The following is a 13232-nucleotide window of genomic DNA, read 5'->3' on the forward strand; positions in this document are numbered from 1 at the left end:
TCACATCCCTTATATTACATCCTCATATCACATCCCTCATATCACAGCCCTCATATCACATCCCTTAAATCACATCCCTTATATTACATCCCTCATATCACATCCCTCATATCACATCTCATATCACATTCCTCATATCACATCCACATATCATATCCCTCATATCACATCCCTCATATCACATCTCATATCACATTCCTCATATCACATCCCTCATATCACATCCCTCATATCACATCCTCATATCATCCCTCATATCACATCCCTCATATCACATCCCTCATATCATATCCCTCATATCACATCCCTTATATCACATCCCTTATATCACATCCCTTATATCACATCCCTCACATCCCAGTACACACTCACACAGTGATCTATCTATAAGATAAACATAAACATGCTTCTGTTATCATAAATTTATATCATTTGTTTTTATTATTATCTAATGATTATCATTTATTAATAATTATATAAGGTTATTGAAACGTTCTAATGGTGATTCTTCTTTATTTATTTATCAGTGGTGACAGTAAATTCATTCCCCAACTTTATGTTTTGGTGATTTTTAATTTTTCATTCAAAAGTAAACTGGTAGAAACTTTTCTTTCATATAATAAAGAAAAGCTTTAAAATGACTAATGTTCGACTGAAGCGTAGATTTTCGGAAACGCAATAAGTGTGTATGGAAATTCTGTGAGCGTAAAACATAAGAATAAACTACATCTCCCATCACGTTTCAGACAATATGGCGACTTCCGGGTCCGCAAGCAACACTGTTAATATTTTCCCCACGCGTATTCAGACAAAACCCCGCCTTCTAAACTCGGATTGGCTAATACTGCAGACATTCTGTCTTTCTGATTGGCTATCCAGCCACCGTGAATGAAACTATCTAATCAGAAGGAGGAAAGACGCGCTTTCTGATTACGGGTAGAAAAAAAAAAACAAGGCAAACGTGCTGTTTTGAATGAGACACAACAACAAGAAGAGGAAAAAAGTGCAGTCTCGCTAATCATCTTTTACTGAATGTTTACACACATGTTTTAGAAATAGCGAATGGCGTCGACTTTACTGTCACCAATGGTGGATTATTATAATGATGAAGAGGAGCTGGACAGCGTGGACGAGGACGATGACCGAAGTTTCAGAGGCAGAGACTCGGAAGAAGGTTAGCAGCCGTTAGCTTCAGCTCGATTATAAACGGAATAAAAAACCACATTTATTCGGATTAATAAATGAGTTGCGTATGAACGGAAATGCGGAAATCCTTTAGATTCACACTCAGGGAGCCGCTACCATAGTAACAGTCTCATAGCAACATTTACCTCAGATTTAGCATTAGCTTGCTAGAAAAAAAAGGAACAGAATATTTTTTCTACGATTTGTTTTTAATATTTTGTTTACATCTAATTACAAAAATGGGTATTCAGTACATAGTAAAAGGTGCTCGGTTAAATTCAATAAACGTTAATTTAAGAAAAAAATAGCGATTTGTATTTAAAACGATAGTTTTAGCTTATTAGCTCGTGCTAGCGAGTGTTTTTGACAATTTGTGGTTAAGAAATCATAGTTAACATCAAGTAAATATAAATAAATCTGATTATATGCCAGATATTGTTATTTTATGTGCTTTTTCTTTGAGATCATGACGTTAGCATGATTAGCAGCCTGGTATTTATTTGTGTGCTAGTATGCTAGTTAGCTGGATTGTTTATTAATATGATTTATATCTTGTTAAAAAAATCCATCATTATAACAGGGTGAACATGTTAAGTATATATTAGTACATGTTTCTAAACGCAGGGGTTTCGTTTGAGTTGAGTTACAGCGGTGTTTTTGGCTGGACGATATCACAGTAGTGAATGTAACCGCGATACTTTGGGGAGTGTAGTATCGCGGTATCCGATATTATCGCAAATCTTGATCTCGTCAGATTAAAGCAAACAGGAAGCAGACGGTGTGTGGGTTGGGGGGTGGAGAAGATTAAACGATGTCTGGCAGATCCTGGTGCAAATTCCATTGATTTGTTGACAATTGTGTTCTTTTAGACACTGAAGACGCCAGTGAGACAGACCTGGCCAAACACGACGGGGACGACTATGTGGAACTTAAAGAGCAGTGAGTAGAGAACCTCACTATATGTCATGATGTTGATCTTTATACCCTGGATTGTGCTGGATTGTGATTGACTGGAAATTCAAATATAAACATTGGATTGTGATTGTAAATTAATGGGTGAATGCTGGACTGTGATTGGATGTCAATTCAGGTGTAAACATTGGAATGTGATTGGCTGGAGGTTCAGGTGTTAATGCTGGATTGTGATTGGCTGGAAGTCCAGGTGTGAATGCTGGATTGTGATTGGCTGGAAGTCCAGGTGTGAATGCTGGATTGTGATTGGCTGGAAGTCCAGGTGTAAACTTTGGATTGTGATTGGCTGGAAGTTCAGGTGTGAATGCTGGATTGTGATTGACTGGAAGTTCAGGTGTGAATGCTGGATTGTGATTGGCTGGAAGTCCAGGTGTGAATGCTGGATTGTGATTGGCTGGAAGTTCAGGTGCGAATGCTGGATTGTGATTGACTGGAAGTTCAGGTGTGAATGCTGGATTGTGATTGGCTGGAAGTCCAGGTGTGAATGCTGGATTGTGATTGGCTGGAAGTCCAGGTGTTAATGCTGGATTGTGATTGGCTGGAAGTCCAGGTGTTAATGCTGGATTGTGATTGGCTGGAAGTCCAGGTGTTAATGCTGGATTGTGATTGGCTGGAAGTCCAGGTGTGAATGCTGGATTGTGATTGACTGGAAGTCCAGGTGTGAATGCTGGATTGTGATTGGCTGGAAGTCCAGGTGTGAATGCTGGATTGTGATTGGCTGGAAGTCCAGGTGTGAATGCTGGATTGTGATTGGCTGGAAGTTCAATGTGTGAATGCTGGATTGTGATTGGCTGGATGTCCAGGTGTGAATGCTGGATTAACTAGTAACAAAATACACTTAAATGGACATAAATGAATGAACCCTCAGAGGGCCTGGTGTTCAGCGTCATCATCGAGTTTAAATGCAGTGTGTGATTTCCCTGGACACCTTGAGCACTTTTCTAAATCGTTCACATGTTGATCATGCTGATAACAAGTATGTGCATTTTCAACATTGTTAAACTGCTTGACCCTTAATACTCAGTCTGTCTGCTGAAACCCATCCTCACCCTCAGCTATAAATCTCAGCTTCACCTCAGATGTATTATTTACATACTCGTTCATCTCTACTGCAATCCAGAAAGCTTTAAACTAATCTTTTATCTTTATTCTGTTTTGCAGGATGTACCAGGACAAACTGGCATCGCTGAAAAGGCAGCTGCAACAACTGCAAGAAGGTGACTTGCTAAAACATGCAGAACTTCTACCATTCTACCAGAATGTTCTACCAAGAACCCTACTGAAAACCTGTATTCATCCTCCCCATAGAGAGGACTGAGGAACACTAACAGATTAGACCTGACTCTTTTTCTGTAATTGTGCAGATGTGCCAGCTGTTCACCTATAACAGTACAGTTCCAGTTGTTCACCTATAACAGTACAGTTGCAGATGTTTGTAGACAGTTGTAGACTACTATAGATGTTCATCTATAGCAGTGTATTTCCAGATGTTTAGATGTTCACTGATAACAGTGGATCATCTGTTTGCCTAAAATAATGTATTCATTACCAGATGTTCAGTTGTTTGCCAATTAAATTGTATTCAGGCCCAGATGTGTAGATGTTTACCTATAACAGTGTTGTCAATACCAAATGTTCAGATGTTTGCCTTATACCCATGTATTCAGTACCAAGTGTTCAGATATTCACCATTAACAATGTAGTCAGTACCAGATGTTTAGATGTTTGCCTATAACTGTGTAGTTAGTCCCAAATGTTCACCTATAACAGTGCAGTCCAGATGTTCAAATGTTCACCTATAGCAGTGCAGTTTCAAATGTTCAGATGTTTACCTGCAGTGAACTCCCATACAGTTCAGCAGCCACACGGCATCCATGTGTTCACAAAAAACAGTACAGTTCCAGCTGTTCATCTATAACGGTACAGTTCCAGCTGTTCACCTATAACGGTACAGTTCCAGCTGTTCACCTATAACGGTACAGTTACAGATGTTCACCTATAACGGTACAGTTACAGATGTTCACCTATAACGGTACATTTACAGATGTTCACCTATAACGGTACAGTTCCAGATGTTCACCTATATCGGTACAGTTCCAGATGTTCACCTATAACGGTACAGTTCCAGGTGTTCATCTATAACAGTACACTTATAGCTGTTCACCTATAACAGTACAGTTCCAGATGTTCACCTATAACAGTACAGTTCCAGATGTTTACCTCTAACAGTAAGGGTTTATGGTGAAACGTCGGCTAATGGAACTTACGGGCTTACAGTTTTACTCGCTAAACAAATCAGCATTTATTGATTCAGCTTTCTGTAATACATGTGATGGCAAATAAATCTATAATATTTAAATGAGCTTTTTGAATGTTAAGTGTTTTTACTGTTTAACTGTGTGTGTGCGCACGTGTGCGTGTGTTTTAGGCACCCTGCAGGAGTATCAGAAGAGAATGAAGAAACTTGATCAGCAGTATAAAGAAAGACTTCGTAACGCAGGTAAAAACGTCAGAAAGCAGCCAGAGATGATTTATGAGCTTTATATTTGAGGCCCAATATGAAATAAATGTTCCATAATTTTGTTCTGTTTTTTACAGATCTCTTCCTTCAACTTGAGGTAGGTTCTAAACATTTCACGTCCACGATTGCACTATAAAACAGCGTGTAAAACCAGTGATATGTAATGAAATACATCACTTTTACATGAATCGGTGGATCAGACGGAGCAGGTGGAGAGAAACTACATCAAAGAGAAGAAAGCGGCGGTGAAGGAGTTCGACGACAAGAAAGTGGAGCTGAAGGAGAATCTAATCGCAGAGCTGGAGGAGAAGAAGAAGATGATCGAAAATGAGAAGTTAACCATGGAGCTGACCGGAGGTGAGAGAAAGAGTCGAGGTTAAAATATTCATGATTTTAAAGTTAGATATCACACAAAAAGAAACATTTGTACGGCTCAATAAAAATGGCAGGCGTTGTGTTGTGCTGGAACATGGTGGTGCGATGCATTAAACTGCATGTCCTGTTGCAGTTTAATTTTTTCAGCTTATAGTTACACTATATGGACTAAGTCAGAGACACACAATTGATGCTGTTGATTGAAAATTCCCCTTCACTTAAACTAGGAGACCCCAAACCTGTTCCAGCATGAAAATACCCCTGTACACAAAGCCAGATCTATGAAGATCTGCTTCACATGGGTTGGAGTGGAAGATCTCCTGCTATAGAGCTCCAACTCCCCTATTGGACACTTTTGGGATAAATAGAAATGCTGACTGCACCCCAGGTCTCCTCGTTGTGGCTTAAAAGCACAAATCTACATAAGCACTCTCCAAAATCTAGTGAAACATCTTCCCAGAAAAGCAGGGTAATTATATAGGTCGATCGATAGTGGATTTTACCGATACCGATAGCTCGGTTTGGATCGTTCTTGCCAATAACCGATTAATAAACTACTAGTTTTTAAAATGGATACTGGATAAACAAAAGAAAACTGAACTTTTATTTATTACAAAAAATAACAGTACTGAATCATAAAAATGTGCTTAAAAAATAAATATGAATATATTATTTAGATGAATGAATATGGAGTAAAATAAAATACATGCATTCAAACCGAAACAGTTCGGAGTAACACTCCAAATAAATAAAAACAGTAACATCCAAAATGAACAAACAAAAGACAAAGAAACAGCATGCAGTGTCAGTGATTCGCCTATAGAGGCTGCTCTCGTACTGTATAGCGTAATTTGGAAAAACTATCTTTATGGTACGGTACCGATAGTTCCAGCAGTTAACTATCGGTGCCAATTAATCTGCAAAACCGATAAATGGGTCGACCTCTAATTTCAGCTAATTGGGACTAAATGTGGAATAAGATGTTCTTGCTTTTCTCAAAGCTAGCATGTCGTTTAAATGTAGTTAATGTCCTGCAGTGACAGTTTCGTAAACAGGCTTAGTTATGTCTGGTCATTATATCTTAAATATCGGAGACAATATAAAGTGCAAAATGTAAGTGTAATAAATTACAAGTAAAGTTGTTTTTTTATTTATTTTTATTTCTCATCAGATTCCATGGAGGTGAAGCCCATCATGACTCGTAAGCTGAGAAGGCGACCTAACGATCCCGTCCCCATTCCAGACAAACGCAGAAAACCTGCTCCTGATATCCTTTATGGCCACCAGAATGAAAATGTGCTGTTTCAAATATGAATTATTACAAGATCTCATGGTTCTATCACACTGTTACACACATTCACACTGCTGCAACGCACCCTGGAACTTCTCACGACTTCCATTGCACTCACTCACTCATACACATTTCTTCATGAATACTTGTCTAGTTAGATGATGTGCTATATGGCCAAATGTGTATGTATGTGTATATATACATATATAATATTTTTTTTATATATATATATATATATATATATATATATATATATATATATATATATATATTTTTTCCTCCCTCCATCACGTGTGATCGTTAACTCCACCCACCTCAGCTAAACTACTTGCTTACAGAAGAGCAAATAATGGAGGACCTGAGGACATTAAACAAGGTGACGAAAGACACAAAATGTGTTATTCTCAGGATCTGGTGACAAACATTTTGATTAATAATTACGATATACAATTTTTTTTACCAAAAAAAGGATTTCACAGAATAATTTATTGATGCTTGTGCAATAATTGTTGATTGCTTTAAGATGTGCCTTAATTAATAATTAATTAATGAATAATATTTTCTTTTATTTAAATCTTAGTCACCAAGACTCATTCATTATTATTATTATTATTATTATTATTATTTACAAATTATTGCTTCTTCCTACAGCTCAAATCACCAAAAAGACCAGGTATATTTGATTCTTTTATATTATTATATATGTATATTTATTATATATGTATATTTTTTTTTGTGCTAATTATTTGCTTAATTTTTAAATGTTTAGCCTCCCCTTCCTCTCCTGAACACCTCCCAACCACGCCCATGGAAAGCCCCACGCAGCGCTACGAAGCTCGAATAGAAGACGGAAAACTCTACTATGATAAAAGATGGTACGAGTTAAGGCTGGTTTTAAAGTTTTAATATTTTTTAGCTACCAAATCACACATAATTATATCCATTAAATCCAACATCATTAACACATCACACAACTGTTTTAAACCAAAGAACAAGAAAATATTTGAGATCATTAAACCATCATTGCACCTTTACTTGTGTGCTGAGCTTCTCGAACTAACCACGAGGTGGCGGTAGCTCTCTTCAGAAACCTCACATATATTTAATCATGAGTGTGATGTATTACTGATAATATAATAAAATTATAGTGTGTGTATATATATATATATATATATATATATATATATATATATATATATATATATATATATATATATATATATATATAAATGATAAAAGGTTAAAAGAAATAATTAAATATATAGCTTTTACAATGTTGGATCATACGTCTTTAAAAATACTGAAAACAAATATAAGGAAAAATAGAAGTCAAATGATGCTAAATTAATGAAAACATTTGATTTATTTTTTCATTCGTCGATTGTAATTATGCAGCAAATATCGTTTTTTATTTATCTTTTTTTTTTTTTATTAATTCATTTTTTTATTCACTATTATTTTGCGACTTTTCTTCCTGTCGCACCAGGATAGAATTATTACCAGAGATAACGTATGACCCGAATGGTCAACTTTTTAATTAGAGTTTAATGGCATGACCCAAAAGCTTATAAGCACCAGCGCGTCACTCGCTTTAAAAAAAAAAGAAAGAAAAAAAGGTTGGGGTTCAGCTCTGAGTTATAGTTATTTATTAACAGCACTGAGACTAATGGCGCAGGTCTGTAGGGGAATCGAACGGGTTTAAAATGATGCTGGTTGCTTGAAGATTCTGATTGGAGGAGGTTTATTTTTGTAATCTAAAAACGTGGTCTGCTGTGTGGTTTGAATAAAACAATAAAACAAATGTTTTTCTATTGTTATTTATTTATGTGTGTTTTGGTCCACAGGTACCACAAGAGTCAGGCCATTTATCTGGAGTCGAAGGACAACACCAAGATCAGCTGCGTCATCAGTTCTGTAGGCACCAGCGAGGTTTGTGTTTTGCTTTCCTGCTCTGCTTTGTGTGAAAAGTAACAGCAGCTCTTCCACCTAACGATTTCCACACACAATCGGGTCGAAAAGGTGCGCAGTCCGATCGCTTTAACTAATCTTCATCGAATCACCCGGGTCTGATCTACAGCAGCACACGGAGAATCATGTAATCACAATCTCTTAGGAGTCTTTCATCATCCGGTTTCTGGATCGGAGTTAGCGTGAAATTTATACTTATTAAAAAACATAACAATGAGAGAAAAAAGGGAGAAAACCTTCATAGATTGTGTGTAGAATTTATAAAATCCACCAGATATTTATCACATTAAGTAACTCCCAGGATTTATGTACAGTAAAAAATATGTGTCGCCCCTTTGAAGTTTTTTAAAGAATTACAAAAATTAAATTAAAATCACTATTGGATATTTGAAACATTAAAAAAAAAAAAAAAATCGTCTTGCACCTTCAAAACACTTTCGAAAAATATAAAAATTTGTTTTTTTAATTGCACCTTTTTAAAAAAATTAATAAAATAAATCACACTTTGAAATATTTCGAGGATTTAAAAAAGAATCAACTGTTGCACCTTTAAAACATTTTTTAAGAAAAATTAAAAAAAAAAATGTTATTGCATCTTTGATTTTTTTTTTTTAAAGGATTAAAAAAAGTCGATTGTTGCACCTTTGAAGAATTGCACTTTTGCAACATTTAACTGCAAATAAATACGTGAAAGCACTTTATGTATTTAGTGATGATTCCTTTAGAGACCTGGTGCTCTATAATCACACACAGATTAATAGGCAGCGACCCCAGATTTCATAATATTTATATTTTGTGGACTATATTTATTAAGACTATATCTATTAATGTCCACGATGTATTGTTCAAGGAATAATAGACATAAACCGTATTATTGTCATTTTAAGGCCATTTTATGCCATGGATATAAGAATAATACAGTATAATAGCATTAAAAAGCAAGTACATCCTTTTGAATGGGCAGTTTTGAACTTTTGATTTTGAAGATCATTTTAAATCAAATTAAACAAGCGAAATAAATTAATTAATAAAAAAAACATCACATCAAAACTAAAACAAGGAGTAACAAATTAAAAAAAAAATACATTCATACACACATTCAAAATGAATAAAAAATGGGAAAAAAACAGCATGTGGTGTCATTGATTCGCCTCTGGAGGCCGCTGTTGTACTGTGTATGGATTTAATCGGATAACCAGAAATGAATTATCAGTGCCGACTAACAGGCAAAACCGATGAATCAGTCGACCTTTAATATATAGTTATCTATTATAAACACTGTTGTTTACTCTTATTTAAAAGTCAAAATGTTAATGTTTATGAAAACTCCGTCCTGAAGATGTTCGGACATTTAACTGTCCGTAGAGACTCCTTCCATAATCGTAATAAAAAACAAAAAAACCCAATATTGACGATTATACCTTTTTTTTTCCTTCTTAAATAACAAGGGTGGTGTTGATGTGTGAAGCATCCAAAATTTTACATAACACTTGTTTGATTAATGTAAATAAATAAACCATGGTCATTATATACTCTTTATGCTTAATATATCCATTTCATCCAGAGTTTATTTTTTATGCTTTAGGCAATGAAGCGAAAATGTATCATGTTATTTACAATGTTTACTATGATAACACTTTCCACAACACTAAGTGTACATTATATAGACAAAGGTTTGCGGACACCCTGACCATAAGATCCTTTGTGCTTTTTAAACATCTCATTCAACATTTAGTCCCGATTTCCTGTTATAAAAAACTCCTCTTCCACTAGATTGTGGAGATTTTGTGGAGATTCATCCAGCCACAAGGGTGTTAGTAAAGTCAGGTAGTGATGTGAGAAGGTGAGGAGGCCTGGGGTGCAGTCAGAGTTCACATTCATCTGAGTCTTCTTGTGAGTTTGGGGAAAGAACCACAAATGGCTGGAGAAGTTAGAAGTCTCAATACATATGCTGAAATGGCAAAAAAAAAATAATCTTTATCTTCACATGATGATTATGATATTAACACATTTAACCTGGTCTCTGCCTGCAGATCTGGGTGAGGAAGACCAGCGACAGTACGAAGATGAGGATTTATTTAGGTCAGCTCCAGCGTGGTGCCTTCATCATCAGACGCCGTTCAGCAGTGTAGAGACTCTTTCCCTTCCTCGTCCTCCATCACTCTTCCCGTCATCGCACTTGTCTCTCCATCTCTCACGGACGTGCTGCAGAGAAATAAAAACTCCAGCGCTCTGCCGTCGCTCTTTCAATCCTCTCCGCCTGCTCAGCGCTTGAAAGCCTCAGGACTGTCAAAGAAATTCCTCGACGCTTTATTCTCCATTCACAATCATGTTTCCGTACGGACACGTTTCTCCTGCCGGTGCGATCGTTCAGCGAGGAGCAGACGACGACGAGGGAAAAACGCCTCACTGTTTTATCAATTTCTCTTGTACAGTTTTTGTCTTTTTTTTTTTTTTTTTTTTTGGTAAACCAGTAAGTGTCAGAACGCATCTTCCCCCAGTATCCCAGATCCATTGATTTTGATTGACAGATGACTATAGAGAATAAGAGTAGAACCGAATTATTTTTACACATTTTAATCTTTAAGAATAGGTTTAAGGTAAAAAAATATCAAATTACACAAATACCACATTTGCCCAGTTTTGTTTTTGTAAATATTACTATTTCTTTATGCTTTTGTCAGGCGATTGTTTAAATACATCTCCTTTTTAAATAAAGATTTTTTGAGTAGCAGTGTTCTCAATGTACAAAACAAATTCAAACCTTTTTATAAACATGTGTTTTGGTCTGTGGGAGGCAGCGCATAGAAAATCATCGATGGCATTCTCCCATTATTCCACTATTATTTCAATGCTGATCAGGGTACGGTCAGTGATTGGACGTTAGGAACCAATGCTGATCAGTGATTGGATGATAGGAAACAATGCTGATCAGTGATTGGACGTTGGGAACCAATTCTGACCAGTGATTGGACATTAAGAACCAATGCTGATCAGTGATTGGATGATGGGAAACAATGCTGATCAGTGATTGGATGATGGGAAACAATGCTGATCAGTGATTGGATGTTAAGAACCAATTCTGATCAGTGATTGGACGTTAAGAACCGATCCTGATCAGTGATTGGACGTTGGGAACCAATTCTGATAATTGATTGGATGATAGGAAACAATGCTGATCATTGATTGGAAGTTAAGAACCAATGCTGATCAGTGATTGACGTTGGGAACTAATTCTGACCAGTGATTGGATGTTAAGAACCAATGCTGATCAGTGATTGGATGATGGGAAACAATGCTAATCAGTGATTGGATGTTAAGAAACAATTCTGATCAGTGATTGGACGTTAAGAACCGATCCTGATCAGTGATTGGATGTTGGGAACCAATTCTGATAAGTGATTCGACATTAAGAACCAATGCTGATCAGTGATTGGATAATAGGAAACAATGCTGATCAGTGATTGGAAGTTGATTCCAGTGATTGGTCTTTGGAAAACAAATCTGATCAGTTATTGGACGTTAAGAACCAATGCTGATTAGTAATTGGACATTGGGAACCAATTCTGATCAGTGATTGGACGTCAAGAACCAATGCTGATCAGTGATTTCATGTTAAAAACCAACACTGATCAGTTATTGGGTGATAGGAACCAATGCTGATCAACAATTCCAGTTACCTGAGATTCTTGTGCTAATGGATGAAGGAGGAATGGCTGTGTCCTAAACCACATCATTACATGTAATAATTGACATGGAGTATTTTAGATCAACATTTTATTTTTTCTCAAATCAAATCATCTATTTTTGTTAGATGGATATAATCATAGAATTATAAATGTGATATGAAAAGAAAATGGTTGACTGTGAGTTTTAATAGAACACACTGGACTTCAATTGTCAACTGAGTTTCAGGTTCCAGTGGATTTGAAACAAAGATGGCGTGACTCAGAAGGAGTGCGTAGGCGTGTCTCGCTCCTCAACACGCCGACTGCGGCGCTTAAAGTGACCTCACTTTGTGCTCTGTGGTCTGTATAGCGACGTTCTAAAAGCGTTGTCCTTGAAGCGCTCTTCCCGCACAGCGCCGATCCTTTTTCTTCCCGCTTTTGTGCGGCTTTCAGGTGACGACTCCAGCAGCAATAATGACACAAAATCGTCAGGGAAGGCAATTATTGTTGTTCTGCAGCACTCAGATCGTTCGTCTCGGCGCTAACCGGCGACCTGCGGTGACCGTGAAGATAACAGTCGCTGGAGGGGTCCATCAAGCTTCAACTTCCAGCCATGTTTTAAAAGCATGCTGGGGGGGGAAAAAAGCTGCAGTGAAAAACGTTTTATAAAAGAAACATAGAGCTCATTAACTAATGACGAGTACGGGTGGTACGAGCGGGTTCCTCGAGTGTTCTTCAAGTGGTTAATGACTTTGGACCTCTAAAACCCATGTGCACTCTAAACCATCTTTGAGAGGTTTCTTTTAAGAAGGTTAAAAAGTATCCAATTTAATTACCCAATGAACCATTGTAGAACCGTTTCTCTAGCGTAGCAACATCGCTCATATCGACAAAAACCAGACTTGGTTTTTCATTTTGATTTGAGTTCATCTGTATATAAATCAATATAATCGATTTGGAAGATCTGCAAGTCCTAATAGACCATGCATAATGATCTTTTTTTCTTTTTTTGTTTTCTCATGATCTTGAGCAAAGTTTTTCTTGTTATCACGTGTCTAGAACATGCTCTTATGATGAATACACGGAACAGATAAAGTACTGATCATGAGAAAACAACAAAGACAAATCCATTGCAGATTCCCAATTTTCCTGTTCTGCCTCCAGGAAGTTACAGCTCTACCTCTGCCATGTTAATCTGTATTGTACGTGACTCTCCGGACACGTCTCGGCCTTCGGTAGTGTTGTGATGCGT

General features: G+C 36.8%; 1 protein-coding gene across 1 annotated transcript; it reads left to right on the top strand.

Annotated features, from left to right (window-relative positions):
* Nucleotides 1-939: 939 nt before the first annotated feature.
* On the top strand, nt 940-11043 carry suds3 (SDS3 homolog, SIN3A corepressor complex component). Its single transcript, XM_046841104.1, has 12 exons — nt 940-1174; nt 2055-2124; nt 3319-3374; nt 4586-4657; nt 4756-4775; nt 4879-5035; nt 6225-6320; nt 6659-6720; nt 6996-7017; nt 7114-7219; nt 8189-8273; nt 10346-11043. The coding sequence occupies exons 1-12, from the start codon at nt 1063-1065 to the stop codon at nt 10442-10444; spliced, it is 957 nt and encodes a 318-aa protein (XP_046697060.1). The 5' UTR covers nt 940-1062; the 3' UTR covers nt 10445-11043.
* The last annotated feature ends 2189 nt before the right edge of the window (nt 11044-13232 follow it).

Source organism: Silurus meridionalis, chromosome 27, assembly GCF_014805685.1.
Source record: "Silurus meridionalis isolate SWU-2019-XX chromosome 27, ASM1480568v1, whole genome shotgun sequence".
NCBI lineage: Eukaryota > Metazoa > Chordata > Actinopteri > Siluriformes > Siluridae > Silurus > Silurus meridionalis.